Raw genomic sequence first — 22036 nt, 5'->3', positions numbered from 1 at the left:
GTGACGCGCGCAGCCGGCAGGGTCGGAGGTCGCGGATTCACGTTCCGGGGCTTGTGCAGGAGCGAGGAGGTTCGTCTGCCCGGCGTCTCTCCTCTTCCTTACTCGAACTCTCTCGTCTCCCATCACCGCGGAGTATCTCACTCTATCTCTGTCGGAGTCTCCACTCTCTCTCTCTCTACCCACGCGGCGATCTCCATCCACCCCTGTGGCTCTTCATCACTCCGGTGGGCTGCGTACGGTGCGAAAGAAGTTCAAAACACACACATCACATTCTAGATTTAAAGCTTTCGTGACTGCTAGGATCCATACTCTTTGGTTCTATTGGGTAAAGTCACGTAGGTGACTCCAGACAGTCTCGTCCCTTCACCTGATGAAGGCCGCTTGTGTTGTGGCACTAAACGTCGTGATTTTTTTGTTATTTTATTTTCACCTACGTGACTTTACCCAATAGAACCACATCACACTCTGCGCGGCCCCATTCGTGTGCACTGCTCGATACAATCGCAATACAATCGTGACACAATCGTGACGTGTCCACTCCTCACTCGCAATGCCCTTACAGTCTTCAGTGTTTAATACAAGGCCGTCATTATCTAACCTATATATAGAGGGCAAAGTTGTGATTGTGTGTGTCTGTTCAACATGTTTAGCGTACTTTCCGACATGCAACAAGCTTGAAATTTGCCATGTGGGTACTTTCCAGACTGTACACCATGCAGAAATTATAAAAAATACACTTTTTTGGGGGGGGGGGGGGGAGCTCAATAATGCATTTATTTTGTAACGGCAAGTGAGCTGTGACGTCAAATCTGTCACGTGACCCGCGCATGTGGAAGCGTAATGCATTGTAGTGTAGCGGTTAGCACGCTGTCTGTGTGTGTGTCCGTGTTTGTCCGTGTGTGTGTATCTGTGTGTGTATCTGTGTGTGTGTGTGCCGGGAAAGGTCCTGGCAAAGATTATTCAACATCACCTTGCCAGGCACGCTGAGGAGAGGCTTGCGGAGCCCCAATGCGGTTTCAGGAAAGGGCGATCCTGCACAGATGCCATATTTCTGTCCGTCTGCTACAGCAGAGGTGTAGGGAATTCCAGCAAGACCTACATCTCTGCTTTATTGACCTGGTCAAGGCCTATGATACCATCAGTAGGCCTGGGCTCTGGGTTGTTCTTCGTGCTTTTGGAGTCCCTGACCCTCTGCTCACGATCATTAAGGACCTTCATGATGGTGAGCGGGCCCGGGTAAAACTACGTGGTCGGGAGTCAGAGCCATTCCCTGTACACCTTGGGGTGCGACAGGGATGTCCTCTGGCTCCCACATTATTTAACATCTATTTTGACCACGTAGTTCGTGAAGCCTTCAATAGCCGTACCGGGGGAATCTCCATATGGTACAGATATAATGGGAGGCTGATCGACGCCCGGGTGCGGTCAAGGGATGGCTCGCTATTGCTCAACCACGTTATGTATGCTGATGATTTCGTAATAGCTGCTCATTCAGAGGAGGAGTTGGAGACGCTGCTGCTGAGACTGGAGCGTGCCACTAAGAGGTGGGGCCTTACCATCAGCCCCACCAAAACTAAGCACCTGCCTGGGTATTTTGTACCATCGGACACTCCACCCCCACAACTCCCAATCGGTGATGGGGCAGTTGTGGAGAGAGTGGAGAGTTTCCCATACCTGGGCAGTGTGCTTATGACTGGCTCCAGTTTAACAGCAGAGGTCTCACTCCGAATCAGTCGAGCGGCAATATCTTTTAATCGGTTGCGTAACGCTGTGTGGAAGCTACCTGGTCTGTCGCTCCGCACTAAGCTTCAGGTCTTCTCGGCCACGGTCATTCCCTCCCTTCTCTACGCTTGCGAAACGTGGACCCCCCTAATGGAACATCTTCGCCGGTTAGAAACATTTAGGCTGGCCTGCCTACGATCCATCCTGGGTTTAACCAGACTGGATTGTGTGAGGAGCTCACAAATCCTTGAAAGATCTGGGCAAGGTCCCATCGGTGAGCTCCTCCGGCGGGGAAGGCTGCGATGGCTGGGTCATGTAGCCCGCATGCCCAGCCACCGCATGCCGAAACAGCTTTTGTTCGGCCGGATTGAGGGGGCTAAGCGGGCGCGGCACGGGCTAGAGAAGAGATGGAGTGATGTGGTACAGGAGGACGTGGAGCTGAGTGGACTTGCCGATGACTGGTACCAGCGGTGTCAAGATCGGCCTCTGTGGAGGAGGCTCGTGAAGGACGCTACTGGGCAGTTGGAGGTAGTCGCCCTCCAACAACAACGGAGGGCGGAGGAGCGACGCTCAGAACAACGAGCGGAGCGCCGGGTGGCTAAAGCACAGCAGGTTGGCACAGTAGGGGGCACAGGTGGTGTATCAGCCAGTCATCTCAGTCAGTCGACCCGTGGCACCTGGGTCTGCCCCATGACCTCCTGCCAGCGGGCGTTCGACACTTCACGTGGCCTCAGGGTGCACATAGCCTGGCACAAGCGTCGTGGTGACGTCACCGCCACTTAGTGGCGAATGGCAGTTGTTGTTGTTGTGTATCTGTGTGGGGAGCGGCAGTGTAGTGGTTAGTGCGCTGCGCTATGAACCTGGCGACCCGGGTTCGATTCCCGCTCACGGCCAACATCAGTGACGATTATCTGATCCGGTCCTGGGCCTCCCCTAGGTCGACTCAGCCTGAAATGAGTACCTGGTGTGACGTGTAAACATCGCCACTGGGGAGACAAAGGCGGCCGGGTAGTAAAGCTAGTTATAATATATTGTGGGGGACACATCTCCCCCAATATTCAAATATGCTCAAAATGTCGCCCCCCAATATATTGCTATAAAATAGATTTCTGTTTATATGATTGTGGTTATGGTTGTACTTTATAAATCCCAAATCTCTGCCATTACATACAATGAAACAATAAAAGGTAAAAAAAACAGAGCAATGTAATACAATACACTATTAGACATTGTTAAATATAAAAAAATCCATCCTATGTGTTAGTTAATTTTTTATATTTTAGGCAGGAAATTCGTTTTCAAATTTAGATTTTTTTTGTCGGGGGGGGGACCCCCAGACCCCCTGGAAGATTTGGTCCCCCCCAATGTTGACTCCATGGCTACGGCCTTGGATTAACACCTGCTGCACCGTTAACCCCCCTCCATCATCTAGCAGTGGATTGACAAATGGCTGCACTTGTACATGTGTACGGAGCGAGTTCTCTAAACACTACCTTCACACCGGCTGATGATGATGATGGTGGTGATCATGGTGCCTATGATAGTGGGGAGCGGTGGTGTAGCCGTTGGTGCGCTGCGCTATGAACCCGGCGATCCGAGTTCAATTCCCGCTCACGGCCAACACCAGTGACAATTATCTGAACCGGTCTTGGGCCTCCCCTAGGTCGACTCAGCCTCAAATGAGTACCTGGTGCAGTGTAAAAGCATCGCTACTGGGGAAACAAAGGCGGCCGGGCGTGGTGCTAGCCACTCACCTCTTCGTGAACCGTTCAGGCCTTCAGAGGTGCTCGCTAACAGCACTTGACTCTACAGTCCGTTCAAGGCTATATGGGGGATCTTTGTCTTTGCCTACGATAGTTATAATGGTCCTGTTGGTTCTGTTGATGACAATTCCGCTGATGTGGAGATGGAGTTGATGATGCTATGGATTCGCGTTGATGGTGGTAATGATCGTTCATTAGGTGGTGGTGGTGATTGTGCCATTGGTGCTGGTTACAGATTCTGGTGATTGTAGTCATTCATGGCTGTGAAGGTGCTGTTGGTAGTGGTTATGCTGTCAATGGTGGTGGTAATGGTAATTGTTTTCGCAGATTCTGGTGATGGCTTTGCGGTTGCTGTTCTTGTTGATGATGGCTGTGTAGGTGCTGATGGTGATGCCGGCGATGTTTCATGGTGTTGCTGATGTTGATGGTGGTAAGGTTGTTGATGATGGTGGTGGTGATGTGCTGCTGCTGATGATGATGATGATGGTCCTGGTGATGCTGACGAAGGCTGCAAAGTTTTGCTGCTCTTGATTCTGGTTGAAACGATGGTGGTGGTGCTGGTGGTATTGTCGTGTGCAGGCCTCACCATGGGAGTTAAGGGACTGTGGACCCTGCTGGACTCCACCGGGAGACCCGTCGACCTGGAGTCTCTGAAGGGGAAGGTCCTGGCAGTCGGTATCCTCTTGAGTAACGGCCGAGAGCTCTCGCTGCCACCGTCATCACCCACGGTTAATCGCTTCCCAAGACACCGCATGGATCATAGTTGATGTGAGAAGCACAGTGGGTTTTGGATTCGGGGATACGATAAAAAGATAGATTCAGGGCAAGGTTTAATGCGAGGGTTAAGGCTAGGGGGTAGTGCTAAATGGGTAAAGTTTTTGGCCAGGGGCTGTGTTTTTGGCAAGGTTTATGATTAGGACTAGGATCTATCGCCAAGGTCATGATGGGGATAATGACCTTGGCGATTAGTCTCAGCGCGAGTGTGGGGGCTGCGTGCCCCGTCTGCTGCAGGAGCGTCCCCTTGACTCAGGCAGACGTGAGCATCTGGATGAACCAGGCGGTGCGGGGGGTGCGCGACCGCCACGGCAACCCCATCAAGGCGGCTCACCTCGTCACGCTCTTCCACCGCGTCTGCAAGCTGCTCTTCTACGGCATCAAGCCCGTGTTCGTGTTCGACGGCGCCGCGCCGCTCCTTAAGAGGAGAACTCTGGTGAGGCTCCTCATCTTAATCTAATGCGATATCAGTCACCTTTTTACAAGCTGTAAAAGGAGTTTCAGCTGCCCTTCATGGAAATTTTGGGGTTTTTACTCAGAAAGCTGACATACCAGGGCACCCAACTCCTCAAGTAGCACGGTATTTTGGCTGCCCCCTTGGTGGCTCTTTGGCTGCCCCTTTGCAGGCAGCCGTTTATTTTTTTTACTTGTATTCTTTTACATTATTTAACGTAAAGATTATTGATCAAATATGCCGGGGAATGGATCACTGTGGAATGTCTCGGTGACGACAAAATGTTCAGTCAAACTGCCTATTGTGAAAGAATAACTAATCGAATGTGTTGTTGTCATCTGCTGTACAGCCGCTGCCGTGTTTGTGTACAAGTAGCGGTGCGTGTGATGCGTCTCTCGAACTATTTCGCTCGAAAGACAAAAAAAGCGAACGGCTCTTCTTCTTTGAAAGGTTACCGCCCGCCTCCCCGTGCGTCACTATCGTCCCGCCGCAGGATGTGCGGCGGCAGCGCAAGGGTGACGCCGAGCGAGACTCGTCGCGTGCGGCCGAACGCCTCATGAAGGTGCTGCTCAAGAAGGAGGCCGTGGGCGCCGTGCTGGGCAGGGAGAGGTGCGTGTTAACTACCTCGCCCCGTATGGGCAGGTCGTGGGTTCGATCCCCGACCCTGACGCCTGTGCATGTGGGGTTTGCGTGTCTCTCTCCCCGTGGTCACGTGGGGTTTTTCTCCTGGTTCTCCGGTTTTCCCCTGTACGTTTATAAACGCGCGCTTTGGGGGGATTTGTCCGAAGAGGCGGCAAGGTCCGTAGCGTAGGGTCTACAGAAGGTGACTTGTCGCGTGCGGCTCTAACCGGATCTGTCCGTGGGGGCGGCAGGGTGCGCTCCGCACGTGGCGCCGCGGACCGAACGGCCGACGCCGACTTCTTCAAGCTGCCGGCGCTGCCCCAGCTCCCGCGCAGGTGAGGGAAGCGCACGCGGTGGAGCCCGGGGGCTCCGGCGCGTGTCGAGGCACCGACCGGGCAGGGATAGCGCAAGGCACCGTCCCTGAGTGGCGTTCCTCCGCGCCGCACGACGGCGTTGAACTTTTTTGAAAGCCCGACGCGCGACGGCGTGTTAGGCTCCCTCCACGCGCCGCCTCTTCAGCCTTCGCGTTAGGCGGTTTCCGCGGTCGCTGGCGCGCCTCCGGTATTGGTCTCCCGAGCCTCACGAAGACGCGGATATGATGACGAAGCTTCTCTCGGGGAGCCATCGTCGGTCCGACGTGTCAGCAAACGGCCCGTGTTCGCAGGTCGCTCGCGAACATCACTTGCCCCAACAGCCTGGTAGTGCTTTACAGGAGGAGGTCACTGCGTTTAATAATGAGGGTGTCTATTCTGAGAATGTGTGCCGAGAAAGCTGTCCGCTCGTGAACTTATTAGTGCGCGTGCTAGTGGGTTTGTGTGTTCACGAGGGTATATGCAAGTTAAAATGCTCGTTGGTGAGTGTAGTTACTGTGTGTGGGGAGCCGCGGCGCAGTGGGTTCGCGTGCTGCACTCCTAACCCAGCGACCCGAGTTCGATGCCTGCTCACGGCGAGCATCGGTGATGAATATCTGAACCGGTCTTGGGCCTCCCTGATGTCGTTTCAGCCTCATATGAGTACGGTGTGTAACATCAGCACTGGGGGCAAAAAGATGACCAGGGTGCCCTTATGTGCAATGCCGGCTTTAATAGGTGCTCACTAACAACACTTGCCCCAACAGTCTGTTATGGGCTATGTGGGGGATCTTTGTTTTGTTTGTGTGTGTGTGTGCGTGACAGCGTGTGCAGTGCTCGTCATGCTGTGTGCTCGCGAGTGTATTCGTGTGTTGTTGAGTGTGCACGCAAGCTAGAGTGCGTGCATGGCTGTGCCCTCAGCTCATCGTCAGAGGAGGAAGTGGAGGAGGTGGATGAAGTTGGCAGGGCCGACCCAGCCACGTGGCAGTATCAGCTTCAGGTGACGGAGCTCTCTTCGGCGTGGGAATGCATTCACGTGCAGATTCCTGCAGGTGCAGGAGGTGATCGAGTAGGGTTCAGGAAGGATCAGGGGTTGGTTTTTTAACAATTCACCCTTGTGATTCGGTGAGCTTTCACGTTTCGGGGGTCTTGATTTGACGCGCTGGTAGGTGTTGGCGGAATTTGTTACACGTACTTGGTAGGTGTTGGTTGGTGGTGTGCACCAGGTGGCTGGTGAGCGGTGGGTACTTGTGGGTAACCGTGATTAAGTGGCCTTCAAATGTTTGAGACGCGCTGGTAGGGCTTGGGCAGGAGGTCTGTTTTTGGTTCCAGTAACCGGACCGGCGGGTGGTGGTGTGTGCGTGTGTGCACACGCGCATACACACGCCATTGTACTTAACCACTTAGCGCGCTACACTATGAACCCAGGACCCGAATTAAATTCCCGCTCACGGCCAACAACACCAGTGATGATTACCTTAAACGGTCCTCGGCTTCCCCTAGGGCGACTCAGTCTCAAATGAGTAACTAGTGCGTTGTGTAAACATCGCCACTAGGGAGAAAAAGGGCGTGCTGCTGGCTACCCACCTCCTCGTGTACCATTCCGGCCTTCATAGCAGCTCGCTAACAGCACTTACCCCAAAAAGTCTGTGCAGGCTATACGGGGGGGGGATCTTTGTCTTTGTGCGGAGTCCGGCGGGTGATCCATGCATCTGCGTTGGCTGAAGTTTGAGGAGGACCCAGGCTCCGTGGACGTGGATTCGTCCGACTTCAAGTCTCTCCCGAGCGAGATCCAGCACGAGCTGCTCACGGATCTGCGCGAGGCTCACAAGCGCCGCCGGACCCTCTTCCAGGCCATGCCCGAGGTGAGCAGAGCAGTGATGCGATGAGCTCTAACCCCAACTATAACCCTGACCTTAACTCTGACCCTAACTATAACCCTGACCCTAACTCTAACCCTGACCCTAACTCTAACCCTGACCCTAACTCTAACCCTGACCCTAACCCTAACCCTTAACCCTAACCCAACTATAACCCTGACCTTAACTCTGACCCTAACTCTAACCCTGACCCTAACTAACCCTGACCATAGCTCTAACCCTGACCTTAACTCTGACCGTAACTCTAACCCTGACCCTAACTCTAACCCTGACCCTAACTCTAACTCTGACCCTAACTCTAACCCTGACCCTAACTCTAACCCTGACCCTAACTCTAACCCTGACCCTAACTCTAACCCTCACCCTAACCCTAACTCTAACCCTAACTTCTAACCCTGACCCTAACTCTAACCCTGACCCTAACTCTAACCCTGACCCTAACTCTAACCCTGACCCTAACTCTAACCCTCACCCTAACCCTCACACAAACTCTAACTCTGAACCTAACTCTAACCCTGACCCTAACTCTAACCCTAACCCTGACCCTAACCCTAACTCTAACCCTGACCCTAACTCTAACCATAACTCTAACCCTGACCCTAACTCTAACCCTAACTCTAACCCTGACCCTAACTCTAACCCTGACCCTAACTCTAACCCTAACCCTGACCCTAACTCTAACCCTGACCCTAACTCTAACCATAACTCTAACCCTGACCCTTACTCTAACCCTAACTCTAACCCTGACCCTAACTCTAACCCTGACCCTAACTCTAACCCTAACTCTAACCCTGACCCTAACTCTAACCCTAACTCTAACCCTGACCCTAACTCTAACCCTCACCCTAACCCTCACCCAAACTCTAACTCTGAACCTAACTCTAACCCTGACCCTAACTCTAACCCTAACCCTGACCCTAACCCTAACTCTAACCCTGACGCTAACTCTAACCATAACTCTAACCCTGACCCTAACTCTAACCCTAACTCTAACCCTGACCCTAACTCTAACCCTGACCCTAACCCTAACCCTGACCCTAACTCTAACCCTGACCCTAACTCTAACCATAACTCTAACCCTGACCCTAACTCTAACCCTAACTCTAACCCTGACCCTAACTCTAACCCTGACCCTAACTCTAACCCTAACTCTAACCCTGACCCTAACCCTAACCCTAACTCTAACCCTGACCCTAACTCTAACCATAACTCTAACCCTGACCCTAACTCTAACCCTAAATCTAACTCTAACCCTAACTCTAACCCTGACCCTAACTCTAACCCTGACCCTAACTCTAACCATAACTCTAACCCTGACCCTAACTCTAACCCTAACTCTAACCCTGACCCTAACTCTAACCCTGACCCTAACTCTAACCCTAACTCTAACCCTGACCCTAACTCTAACCCTAACTCTAACCCTGACCCTAACTCTAACCCTCACCCTAACCCTCACCCAAACTCTAACTCTGAACCTAACTCTAACCCTGACCCTAACTCTAACCCTAACCCTGACCCTAACCCTAACCCTAACTCTAACCCTGACGCTAACTCTAACCATAACTCTAACCCTGACCCTAACTCTAACCCTAACTCTAACCCTGACCCTAACCCTAACCCTGACCCTAACTCTAACCCTGACCCTAACTCTAACCATAACTCTAACCCTGACCCTAACTCTTAGCCTAACTCTAACCCTGACCCTAACTCTAACCCTGACCCTAACTCTAACCCTAACTCTAACCCTGACCCTAACCCTAACCCTAACCCTGACCCTAACTCTAACCATAACTCTAACCCTGACCCTAACTCTAACCCTAAATCTAACTCTAACCCTAACTCTAACCCTGACCTTAACTCTAACCCTGACCCTAACTCTAACCCTAACTCTAACCCTGACCCTAACTCTAACCCTAACTCTAACCCTGACCCTAACTCTAACCCTAACTCTAACCCTGACCCTAACTCTAACCCTGACCCTAACCCTCACCCTAACTCTAACCCTGACCCTGACCCTAACTCTAACCCTCACCCTAACCCTCACCCAAACTCTAACCCTCCCTTCAATGCGAACTCCTCACCCCAAGGAGTCGGTGAGCTTCTCCAACTACCAGCTGGCGGGGCTGCTGCAGCGCAGCCGTATGAGCCGCCGCATCGAGGGGCTGCAGGAGGAGATGAGCGGCAGCGCGAGGGCCCAGGGCCACGAGGGCCTCGCCGGCGCGGGGCCCGGCCAGCGCGTGGAGTCCCAGCGCGTCGTTTCCGAGGAGACGAGCCACTACATCCTCATACGGGGCGAGCAACCGCACTCACGGCAACAATAACAATGACGACGACGACAGAAACAACAGAACGACGGTGACGTCACCACGCCGCTCACGCCAGGCTATGTGCACTTTGAGGTGACGCGAAGTGTGGAAGGCTCACTGACAGGAGGTCACGGGACAGACCAATATTGTGTAATATACAAGGACAAAGATCCCCCGTATAGCCTGGACAGACTGTTGGGGCAGGTGCTGTTAGCGCGCATCTATGAAGGCCGAAACGGCACACGAGGGGGTGGGTGGCCAACACCACGCCCGGCCGCCTTTGTCTCCCCAGTGGCGATGTTTTTACACACCGCACTAGGTTCTCATTTCAGGCTGAGTCGACCTAGGGGAGGCCCAGGACCCGTTCAGATAACCATCACTGGTATTGGCCGTGAGCGGGAATCGAACTCGGGTCGCCGGTGTTTGTAGTGCAGCGCACCAACCACGACGCTACCGCTCTCCACTGTAATATATACACACAACAACAGCAGCAGCAGCAGGTGATCTGTGATGGGTTATACCGCATTTTGTTCGTCATGATGTCCGACGTTTCAGTCCACGTGCTGGGAGCTTCTTTAGGCATTGAATTGTGTAGCTCACGTCCTCCCTCCATCGTACAGAGTTGCCAGCTGGTGTCCAATGTAGGCTGGCAGTTGCTGATGATGTCGGCCAGCCCATGTTTGTTTATTTGCTTCATCTGAAAGGAAACTACGCTGCAAGCTGAAGGGGGTTATCCTTTTAGTGCTGGTTTTTATCGCCAATTCTGGGTAAATCCTTCGATAAATTTGTCCACTTCTCAATGGGGCAAATCTCTCATAGCAACACATTTATATTGGACCATCTTTACGAGATAATTAACCCCCGCCCCACTCCCTGCAGATGGACGGAGCTGATGCTTTAACGCTTTAAATTTTAGTTGGAAAGCAGCGTTGGTAACAAACAAACAATAATCACCCCATCACTGGGTAGCGCGTTCTGCTTCTGGCGCACCGTTCGTTGTCGCTGAGTGGAGCTCGCGCTGTCGCCCCAGGTCCAAGGGAGCCCGAGGGTCCGGCCGCGAGCCAGGGGACCGCGCCAGCTTCGCCCGGCGGCTCCAGCAAGAGCGAGCGCCCGCCGGGGCCGCTCGGCCGCTCCGCGTGGAGCCCGGCGCCCGTGCGCGCCAGCGAGCCGAGCCCGGCCAACGGGGCCCGCGCGGGAACTCCGTGCGGGACTCACGAGGGGGCGGAGGTCACCGCCGCGGAGGGCGGCCCGGCAGTGGGGGCGGCGGCTGCCGCTGCTGCGAGTCAGGGCTCGAGTCGTGGAGTGGTTGCCGTGGCAATGGGCCTGGGTCAAGAAGTGATCGCCGTGGCGAAGAGGCTGAGTGAGGAGGCGGTTGTGCAGAGGAGGCTTAGTGAGGAGGAGGCAGTTGTTGTTGAGGAGCGCATGGATGAGAAGGCGGTTGCCATTGAGAGGAACCTGAGTGAGGAGGAGGTTGTTATAAAGGAGCACCTGGATGAGAAGGTAGTTGCCATGGTAAAGGAGGAGGTCATGAAGAGGAGCCTGGGTAAAGAAGTGGTTGCCGTGGAGAAGAAGCTGAGTGGGGATGCTTTTGACATGGTAAAAAGCCCGTCCGAGGATGCAATTACCATGCAGAAGAGGATGGATGAGAAGGCGGTTACCACGGTAACGATCCAGGATGCGGAGGCGGTTGTCATAGAGAGGAGGTTGGGCGATGGTACACTTGGTGTGGAAAAGAGTTTGAGTCATGGGGTGGTTACCATGGACAAAATAATAGATAGGCAAGGAGTTGCCATGGAGAAGAACCTGGGTGAGGGGGCGGTCGTCGTAAAGAAGAACCAGGATGAGACGGCGGTTACCGTGGCACAGAGCCTAGATACGGAGGTGGTTACCATGGAGACGAGCCATGCGGGAAGTGCTGGGGGGAGGAGCGAACCGCACAGAGTGGAAGGTGGAGGGGAGGTGGATGGGTGCGGCCGGTGCAGCGGCGTCGTCGCCGTGGCAGTCGGGGACCCCAGCTCCCGCCCGCCCCTCCCGACGCGGCCGCCTCCAGTGGAGGGCCCCACGGCGGACGCGGCCGCCTCCTCCAGCGATGAGGACGACGGTGAGAGAGACGCCGGCGTCGACCACGGCGCAGGCAAACGCCGCGGGCGGTGAAACCCGGCGCACGCAGCGCCGGCAACGAGGGAGGAATTCACGAAGCAAGTCTGTGTTGCCTTTTTAGAGGGAAAAATAACGGCGTCTTGATTTTATCGTGATTCCCCCCATTCGCGAAAATTCATCAAACCCCTGGGGAGGGGCAAACCGTTACCCCGCCTGCTAGTTTCTTCTCGACATCGTCACAACATCCGTGCACGGTGTCGTGGATAAGAAGTAAAACGTGTGTTGTACACCCCTCCTCCACCTGACAGCCACGTGAACAAACGCGTCAATATATTACGGCTTCAGCACAGTGGTGCGCTGTTGGAGAGCGATCCACAGACATTGGACACATTTAACGTTTCGCTGGTAGCTACAACCAGCATCATCGGGCAGTTGCCACATTTGGTTATTTTACGTAAAAAAGAGAACCGGTGCTTTTGTGTCTCACGTCCTAGGCTCCCAGCTGACGCTCGTGGAGCTGGTAACGTTCCGCACGTTGGATATTTTCAACATTTCACCTCTCATGGCATCGTATTCTGAAATGCATTCTCGAATTACATCCCGGTGGCACTTTGCCGTAACTGAAGGAGGGCCATTAGCAGAAACATCAGGAGCCACTTTTGGGGCGGCGGGCTGGCTCGGCGATAGCAGCCGTCGCCTCGCGGCAAGGCGGGGTTGGGTTCGATTCTCAACTAGGGCACCTTTCTGCGCAGAGTTTGCATGTTCTCCCCCCTGTTCTGCGTGGGTTTCCTCTGGGCTGTCTGGTTTCCGTTCGATATAAATGTTGTTGGCCACACATCCCGATGCAAAAAACAGGTACCTGCAAATGACTCAATCGGGACCGTTGTTGAATTATGGAACATGGCCAGGTAACAGCATCGATTCATCAATTCGTGTTGAATGTGGCATCGTAGGGTCATGGGCAGGGGTCGGCAGCCAAAAAAGCAATAAGAGGCGCTTCTTTTTTCGAATTCGATAAAAAAAACTTCAATATTTCAAGAGCCGGTGAATACGAGAGACGTTGGTTCTTTATGATTAACGTCGCGAAGCAATCCTCGAAGAGCCCCATGCGGCTCCGGAGTCGCGGGTTCGCCGACCCCTGACCATGAGGGATGGCGATGGAATGGAGAGGCCTTCATCCAGCAGTCAATAAACCACGGTTAACGATGATATATTGCGTGAAATCGTTTTCACGTAAACCTAAATGGCCCAAAGTTATAATGGATTTTTGGACCAAATCCCGACCCAGAATTTGTGACGACTGATCGAATCGGGACGGAGGGGTCGAGCTGTGACATTCACGACAAGGCCCATGGCTGTCGTCTCGGGGTTTCCTTGACAACGCATGACGGCGTGAGGGTGGTGGATTTGTTGTTGCTTCTTGCTGCAGAGGACTTTGTGGAGGTGTCCTCTGTGAGCGATGTCGGCTTCGAGCGGGGCGAGGAGGAGGAAGAGGAGAAGGAGGAGAAGGATGAGGAGCAGGACAAGGTGGAGGAGCTAGAAGGTGATGCTGGGATCTCTGTCGCCGAGTCTGGAGGTCCAAGCCGGTGTGACCCCGTGACCCCAGCGGAGCAGAGTCCTTCATCCCCGAGCATCCCAGCACAGCCACCTAGCCCAGCCTTCTCACCCATGACACAGGTACCAGCACGTCCCACCTACGTGCATCCGTATGTATGTGTGTGAGAGAACGTATGTATGGGGAGCCAATAACTGGTTACCAGCAGTGTCAAGATCGGCCTCTGTGGAGGAGGCTCATGAAGGACGCTACTGGGCAGTTGGAGGCAGTCGCCCTCCAACAACAACGCAGGGCAGAGCAGCGACGCTCACAACAACGAGCGGAGCGCCGGGCGGCTAAAACACAGCAAGTTGGCATAGTAGGGGGCACAGATGGTGCATCGGCCAGTCACCTCAGTCAGTCAACCCATGGCACCTGGGTCTGTCTTGTAACCTGCTCGCGGGCGTTCGACACTTCAAGTGGCCTTAAAGTGCACAGCATGGCACATGCGCATTGGTGATGTCACTGCCACTTAGTGGCGAATGGCGGTTGTTGTTGTTACATGGGGAGCGATAGTGTTGTGGTGAGCGCACTGCGATTCGAACCCGGTAACCCGAGTTCGATTCCCGCTTACGGCCAAGAACAGTGGTGAATATCTGAGCCGGTTATGGGCTTCCCCTTGGTCGACTCACCTTTAAATGAGTGTCTGGTGCGGTGTGTAAACGTCAGCACTGGGGGAGACAAAGGTGGTCGGGTGGGCTGTTGGCCACCCACTACGTCACACTCGTGGGTTTTATCTGGATGCTCCGGTTTTCTCCCGCATGTAAACGCCCACTCATTGGCCAACATCACCTTAATATATATAGAGGGGTGCAGAGCTTTGGGCCGAATGTAATTTGGTGCTGCTTCACCGCCTGGCTGTTGGCTTTCCCACTCCTCTGTGGTTCCTCCTCGTGCCTCTAAGCCATCCTGTCTCTTCAAGGGAGAGCAAATACCCTGTGGCGATGCGTTACAAGTTGGTATTATTGTTTTTAAAAAGTCACGTACTATTTGATGGGGCCCTGTCTGTGTCAGAAGTTATGACCTTTTGATACAGACCACCTCCGTGTGTGTCTACTGTGTCCGTGTATCAATGCATGTATGTATGTTGCAGATCTTTCACACTGTACGTAGGCAACCGTGCTAATCGGAGGTGCGTATCACGTTGCAGGAGGATCTGGAGAGCCTGCAGTACGACCTGAGCGAGGAGGAGCAGACGCTGGTGTCCGAGCGGGGCCACCAGGAGCGCATGGCCACCACCATCACGGAGCAGATGTGCTTCGAGTGTCAGGTGAGTTGCGTGTCTCGCACCGCCGATAGCGCGAAAGGCGTGCTGCTGCTGCTCACAAGCGGCGGGAAGGCACGGCTCCCGTCGTGCCTTGCGTGCGCGTCATGTGACCGCCACATTGCGCGTGCAACCGCTCTCGGCCTCGCCTAGACTAGGCTCTAAGAAAAGCCGTCTCGGGTGTGGACCAATCAAATTCAAGGACAGTGCATATTATTATCAGAGTTGTCTTTTTTGTTTGCATTTTGACTACTTGTGTTGTGGTTATTGCAAACATGATGCCTTCAATAAAGGTGTCAGTTTTTGTGCCAGTTAAAAGGGTAAAAACTATTGCTGTATCTAAACTTGTGGCCGACATCTGTGAGCCTAGGACCCGCCGGCGCTACACACATCGGCGGTGAGTTCTCACGGCGAACGCAATTTATTAACCATAATACAGGTTTTTTTGGGATAGATCGTGTAAATATAAATTTGTCGTTAAACCCGCCACCACCCGACACAGCCGATTAGTAAGGGTTGTCACGTAAACAGAACATTCCAATGCGCTGCTAGTACAGCACACCGGTGTGTTGGAGAGTAAATCTGCAACATTTACAATCTGAGTACGACGTTTCTCCAGTAATTACAACCAGCATCATCAGGCGGCAGCCAGATTTGTGGAGAAATCCTCCTGTCTTGTCCCAACTTATTGATTTATTTTCTATTTATCAATTTCAGCGAAGGCTTTTACACGTGACTTTCGCACAGTTAGAGCACCGTATTCGGGGGGGGGGAATAATTAATAAATTGCTAACACATGCATGTCAGTGTGACGTGAGCGGACGTCGGCCCGCGTAGCCACGGAGCCGTGTGACAGCCCTGCCATACGAACGCAGCCGGGCAAACGGTGGTGCAGCGCTGTAGTCGCCCGCTCACGCCACCGCTGGTAGGGCGGTGGCCCTCCTCCGCCGGGGGGAGCCGCCCCGTGCGGCGATGGCGTCGGCCGTCATTGCCGTCGCGGCGCCCGCTCGCGCTTGTCTCTGCGGCCGCGCAGGAGCTGCTGCGCATGTTCGGCTTGCCGTACATGACGGCGCCCGGGGAGGCCGAGGCTCAGTGCGCCGCCCTCGACCTCGCCGACCGGACCCACGGCACCATCACCGACGACAGCGACATCTGGCTGTTCGGAGGCCGCTACGTCTACAAGAACTTCTTCAACCAGAACCGGCACATCGACTTCTACCAGCTGGTGGACGTCCAGCGGCACATCGGTGCGCGTCTCCTCCAGGCCGGCCGGAACGTGCGCCGGGAGCTCTCGTGCCAACTTAGGGTCGTTTACCGTGACGGCACGGTTACTGCGGGGGGTGCTATGGGGTAGTGCTGCGGGTGGTGCTATCGAAGATGGTGCTATGGGGTGCGTTGCGAGTCCCGTGTGAGTGTGTGTTGCAAGTCGCACGTGCGTCCCGTGTGCATTCATGCGAGCACCACGTGCCTGTCGCGAGTCCCGTGTGAGCGGCGTGTCGCGAGTCGCACGTGCGTCGCGTGCGAGATTGCCGCGTGCCGATTGGTCGCGTGTCTCGCCAGGGCTGGACAGGACGAAGCTGGTGAATCTCGCCTACCTCATGGGCAGCGACTACACGGATGGCGTCGCCGGGGTCGGCGGGGTCACGGCGCTCGAGATTCTCAACGAGTTCGGCGGCCCCGGCATAGAGCCCCTTGTCACGCTGCGGTGATCGCCGCTTTCTGTACCTTCAGCGTCTACCGCCGACCCCAAGCCTTGACGCTGGCCCGCGGACTTAGCCCTGACTTAACCACGACCGTGACAATAACTCCCCAACACTCACCCGGACCCTTCCTCTGACCGTTAACGTCACTCGAACCCCGAACCAAATCGAAACTCTCGTATCAACAGCTCTAACCCTCCGATTAGCACAGTTGGCTACGTACGGCAGGAAAGAAGTTCAACGTGCATACGTGCGACTCTAAACTTAGCCTCACGCTAACCCCTGACCTAGCCCATTACATTAACCCAACGCATAACCCATAACCGTAACCGCAAATCGCAATTGCTAAACATTGTTGCGAATCCTAACCCTTATCCCCTACCCCTAACCTTTTTGCTCCGAAGCCTCATGCCTTAACCCGAACCCGTAACGCCTCCGCTGCAGGGCATGGTGGGACGAGGCGCAGAAGAACCGCAAGCTGCACGCCCGTCCCGTGGAGAGCAAGCTGAAGCAGAGGCTGCGCCAGCTGACGCTGTCGGAGGGCTTCCCCAACCCGGCGGTGGCGCGGGCGTACCTCGAGCCGGCGACCAGCACCGTCGCCGGCGGCTTCTCCTGGGGGCAACCGCAGCTGCTCAGCATCGCCGAATATCCACGCCAACACACGGCACCTGTCCCAACGCGGGGCCCTGACACGGACGCTGGTTATGGCAGCCCCGAAACTAACCCTCAACTCTAACCCAAACTCTAATCCAGACTCTAACTCCAACTTTGACCCTAACTAACCCCGACACTGACCATGAATACACACCGCTAATTGGTGGTGCGAATTCGCGGTGTTACAGCCTCATGACCATGTATCGGGAGGATGTGTGCATGCTGCGGGGTAGTGAGTAGTCACGTGCAGTGAGGAGGCTTGCTCAGCGAAGGCTCGTGCGTACTGGTGTCGAATACAAAGCCACGCAGTCGGGGACCAGTGAGGAGCCATCGACGTGCAGCTGTGCGACGTGTTCTGATTGGCCACGTGGCGCACGTGATGACGAGTTCTCCGGCGTGTTCTGGCCGCGTGCCGTCCGTCGCTGTTGAGATTCACCCACTCTGCCTTAACCCGCGTCACGTTCTGCCAAAGCCGCTTTGGATGGGAGGTGAAGAAGACGGAGGAGCTGCTGCGCCCGGTCTTGAAGCAGCTGAGTGCCACCCAGGTGGGTTGAGAGGGTTGAGAGGGTGGCCTACTTATTCTTCTTCTTTCGTACGGATTAATATCAGCAGATTAAAGATGTAATTTTAGATTTGTTATCCACTCAATTAGTCAGTTCTGAAGCAGAGTGGATTCCGTCCATTCCTCCTTTGAAGAGCCGAAGACGGCAGCGGCGTGTTTACGATGCGGAGTGTTTACGATGCGGCGGGTCGATGGTTTGGGATTCGTGGCCGCGCCGCTCGCAGGCCGACGAATCTTCTATGCAGCCATTTGTGGAATCGGGTGGCCGCATCGGCCGCACGGCCCGGTCCTGGTCCAGTTTAATGGTCCACCATTGGCGGCATGGAAGGTTAAAAACGTGGAGGTACGACCGGTAGCGTTTATTTTTGACGTCGACTGCAGTCCAGAGTTTCTCCTCCGTCTCTCGCCTTCATTTATATTTGTGGCGTGGAGCGAGGCTGCTGCTGTGATCCAGAAAGGGGGGTGGCGTTTATTTTAGGTGAACAGGCGGCAGCTGGGTTTATGTCCCCGTGTATCAGATGGGTAGCCGTCTAATCGGTAGACGTGGGTGTGGTGTTGGCGGTGGTGGCCGGCGGAGGCATCGTAACGACCAGTGGTGGAGCATCCCAGAGCATGTTTACCAAATCTTCGAGTACTTAATTACACCAGTATTTGAAATTCCAGCATATTCACAAGAACTAACGTTAAAATAACAATAGGGCAAGCTTAAAAACAAGCTGGGAACGCCAGTCCAGTTGGGGAGCCTCGATCCCGACTGTTCACAGAAATACGTGTGCGCGGAAATACGTTATTGCATGTACATGCGATAACTGCACGCGCTTTCACCCATGCACGTACACTAAAGACTAAACTAAACTAATTTTTTATTTTTCCAGGTAAGCCCCACTGAGCTACGTAGCTCTTTTTCAGAAGCCACCTGGCCACAAATGATAGCTCAACAAAGTGGCCTTTCATGTGGAAATATATAGCAGTCGGCCACACTAAACGCGTGTTGATTCTAAAATATGGAGGCAAAAACTGGAGTACTAGGGAGAACAATCCACGCGACCACGGGGAGATAACATGGGAACTCCAAATATATGATAGTTAACATCTCCTAGCCACCGTGATGATGAGAGAGAGAGACGCATGCTCCAAATATACAGCAGGCATTGTCAGGGTCGGGATCGAACCCACGACCTCCTGCACACCAGGCGAGGTAGTTAACATCTCGCCACCGTGGGCTGCATAACCACGTGAACGTCACACTGTTGGTTGCTGTGTCAATCGAACTTGTAATCGTACACGTTTCTGGTGCCATTGGGCCGTCACGACTTGCCACCCCACCCCACGGGGGGGGGGGAGGGGGGTGGCAGGGGGTGTTCGGATGGGCCATTTAGAATCGGCGTCACGCGTTTAGAGTGTTTCGCTGCTATACATTTCCACGCGAGAAGCCACTTCGTTTAGCTATCATTTACGATAGCCAGGTCGCTTCTGAAAAAGAGCTACATAGCTCAGTGGGGCTCACCTGCTAAAAATAAACTAAAACGTTCGTAAAATTTTCCCGCAGAGCCAATCGCGCATCGACTCCTTCTTCCCGGTCGTGCACTCGGAGGTCAGGAACATCAGGAGCAAGCGCATGAAGCGCGCCGTCACCACCATGAAACGGCAGGAGGCGCAGACGCCAGCCGAGGCCGCGGGTTCCGAGCCAGGCCCGGCGGGGCCGGAGCCGACGGCGCGGGCCCCCGCCGGGGGCTTCCTGGGGCCTGCCGCGGACTCGGGCGCGGCTCGCAGCAACGGCTCGAACGACGTTCCGTGCCCGGGGCTCAAGAGGAAGCGCGGGGGAGCGGGCGGGAGCGGAGAGACAGCCGGAGGGGCCTGCCCAACGGGGAAGGCGGCGACGCAAAAACGCGCCAAACGCAAACCGCGCCACAAAGACGGCAGCAGCAGCAGCAGCAGCAGCAGCGGGGACGAGGCGGCTTGCGACTTCAACACGAGCGGTCGCACGGTGACGGCGCAGTCGGCCTTCAGGGGCCGCGGCGTGGCGCGAGGCGGGAGGCGAGCGAGGGCGGGCAGGCGGAGGTGAAGCGGCGCCGTGCGGCCCCTGGGGCCTCACGGCGGCGGGTTCAGTGTTCACGTTCTGTCTGTCGCTTCCCGCCAAGCCCCGTTGCAGAGGTCACTGGGCCCGTGAACTTCCGGCAGCCGTACTTCCGCTGTTATCCCACCTGTTGCTGACCACTCCGTGTCATCCCTCTCCATCCTCGTGCCCTCTTACGCTCCGATCAGTCCGTCTCCTCCTCAGCCGTCCTTTGGCTGCGATCCTTCGACGTTATTCGACATCGTATGGGTCGGTCACAGCGCTCCAGCCGCGTTCATGGTGCAGAGGTGGTTAAGGGCTCGCTGTGACCAAAAGAAACCAGGGACCTATGGTATTGATGATGAGATGTGTAAGACATATGCCCTTTGAGCTAGGCCAAAATAATCATAGTCTACATTTTTTTTTCCACGCCAATCTCACGGGCTTTCAGAACACTTCTGCATCATTCTCTTTCTGGATCAAACTGAATAAACAAAACTTATCGCTGTGACGTCGCCAATGAAGCACGCGGCGTCCTCTTGTTGTCCACGTGATGTGTCGCGGTGTTTTGCCGCTGCCACTGTGGTTCAGCAGCCTTCCAACTCTGGTCTCGGGGAGAGTCGGGGGTATGAATTAACGTGTTTTCAACCGGGCGCTCTGTGGTGTTGTTTTTTTTTTTTACCGCACGCTGAAATTCACAACGATGAATTGGCCAGACATCCCAATCGGCACCGTTCTGAACGAGTGCCGTGACCCATGTGTGTATGTATGTTGAACTTCTTTCGCACCGTACATAGCCAACCGTGGCTCATCGGAGGTGCGGGGGAAGGACAATAACGAGGTTATTGCCGGGTGAATAAAGAGCTCAAACCTGCCGAACATCGATGATCTGAACAATATCTCGCCTCCACCGTTGAGGTTCGGAACTTGTCCGTTTTGGAGCCGTTCACAGAGTGTGCGCAATGAAAATTTCGTCATCTCAACCAAGTGGTCCAATGGGCTTCAAGCAACATGCCCAACAAACACTTGATCAGCAAGCTCACCGCCACATTGCCCGGCTTCCACCACCACCACCACCACCCACCACACTGTCCGTCTTCTGTCTTCCATGGAAACAAATGTGCAGCGCTTAACCGGATTCTCACAAACCACAGAAGATGCGGACACCTGATGCACACGTGGAATCTCGGAGACTCAACTACAGACACTAAATCATGGACCACGTAGCATTGCACTGCCTCTGATGTACATGGGTGGGTGAGTGAGTGGATGGTTATTGAATCCCTCTTGTTTAATCTATATAAAGCCATATGGAAGAGAGAATTAGGAGCTATTGCTCATTATTTATTACAGATGACCTGTCTACAACCAGGCTTAGGTTTTTCACATTGTGAGGTCAACCATGAGGCGAAAGAGAAACTGAGTTGCTTTACAGTGCTTCCATCTGCCTCTCAGATATTTTAAGTTAACTGTTCGAAATGCAGTCGTAATGAAATAGGAAATTTCGCTGTTGATTGTCGACAATTCAAGCCATTGACTTGCCAACCTCATGAAATTACGTGGCCATACGTGACAACACCGCTATTTATAGTGCTACCTTATAAACCACGTCGGTGCCAAACGTGCATTTGTGAACACGCTCGGAGGCCCGTAACACCCAGCGGTTGACTTGCTGAACGGTCACGATTCGGGATCGGAGTTCAATCCAACGATCGATCGTATTTCATCTCCTCCCTTGGCATTTGCCATGCTGCGTCTCATTTCCATCGTTCTAACTGCTTCATTAGTCTACATGTATCATCATATCGTTGGGATATGCCGTGAATAAGTCATCTCGCACGATTGGACGGGGTGTTTTCATTTGCATAAGAATCAATTTTTATCTTGATTTGAAGCTTTCGTGACTGCAGCAATCCATACTCTTTGGTGCTTTCGGTAAAGTCGCGTAGGTATAATTTTAATTAACGAATTGATGCATCCTCCTGTTTAAAAGACCCAGTAAACAATTATTGGTGAGGAAAGATCTCAACAAAATTATGCTTCTCACAGTAATTTAATCTCTGGACGTGCCATCCCTACATGCCTACGAGTATGACACGTACAGCCTTCTTTGTGTGACACTGCTGAATGAGGGCCTTCCTGTGCTGTGGAGGTCGTCGGCAGTTTTGTTTTAAATACATCACCGCGCTCGTGAAGTGCGGGTTTGGTGAAGATAAGGAGCATAGACCAAACAGCA

At 54.0% G+C, this 22036-nt stretch overlaps 1 protein-coding gene across 3 annotated transcripts; it reads left to right on the top strand.

Annotated features, from left to right (window-relative positions):
• The first annotated feature begins 12 nt into the window (after positions 1–12).
• ERCC5 (ERCC excision repair 5, endonuclease) lies at positions 13–20679 on the top strand. Of its 3 annotated transcripts, none has more exons than XM_032977809.2 (16): positions 13–69; positions 4065–4160; positions 4520–4695; positions 5207–5322; positions 5586–5669; positions 6606–6684; positions 7412–7549; positions 9652–9856; positions 10901–11971; positions 13400–13647; positions 14715–14834; positions 15862–16075; positions 16389–16533; positions 16973–17173; positions 17643–17727; positions 19294–20679. In XM_032977809.2, exons 2-16 carry the CDS (start codon positions 4073–4075, stop codon positions 19807–19809), a joined length of 3486 nt encoding a protein of 1161 aa, XP_032833700.1. In that variant the 5' UTR covers positions 13–69; positions 4065–4072; the 3' UTR covers positions 19810–20679. The 3 variants fall into 3 exon arrangements, with proteins under 3 accessions (XP_032833700.1, XP_032833697.1, XP_032833698.1); XM_032977806.2 differs by having other exon boundaries at positions 28–224; XM_032977807.2 differs by having other exon boundaries at positions 28–238.
• The last annotated feature ends 1357 nt before the right edge of the window (positions 20680–22036 follow it).

This window comes from Petromyzon marinus, chromosome 64 (genome assembly GCF_048934315.1).
Source record: "Petromyzon marinus isolate PM22_M1 ecotype Great Lakes invasive population chromosome 64, UKy_Petmar_22M1.pri1.0, whole genome shotgun sequence".
Lineage (NCBI taxonomy): Eukaryota > Metazoa > Chordata > Hyperoartia > Petromyzontiformes > Petromyzontidae > Petromyzon > Petromyzon marinus.
This window is presented reverse-complemented; position numbering and strand designations above follow the sequence as displayed.

Bases quoted from the DNA above. Each gene is read 5' to 3' on its own strand.
- ERCC5 (XM_032977809.2), top strand. From the start codon at position 4,073: ATGGGAGTTAAGGGACTGTGGACCCTGCTGGACTCCACCGGGAGACCC. The intron at 11,972-13,399 runs GTGAGAGAGACG...TTCTTGCTGCAG, and splicing joins CTCCAGCGATGAGGACGACG to AGGACTTTGTGGAGGTGTCC. The intron at 16,076-16,388 runs GTGCGCGTCTCC...GTGTCTCGCCAG, and splicing joins GGACGTCCAGCGGCACATCG to GGCTGGACAGGACGAAGCTG.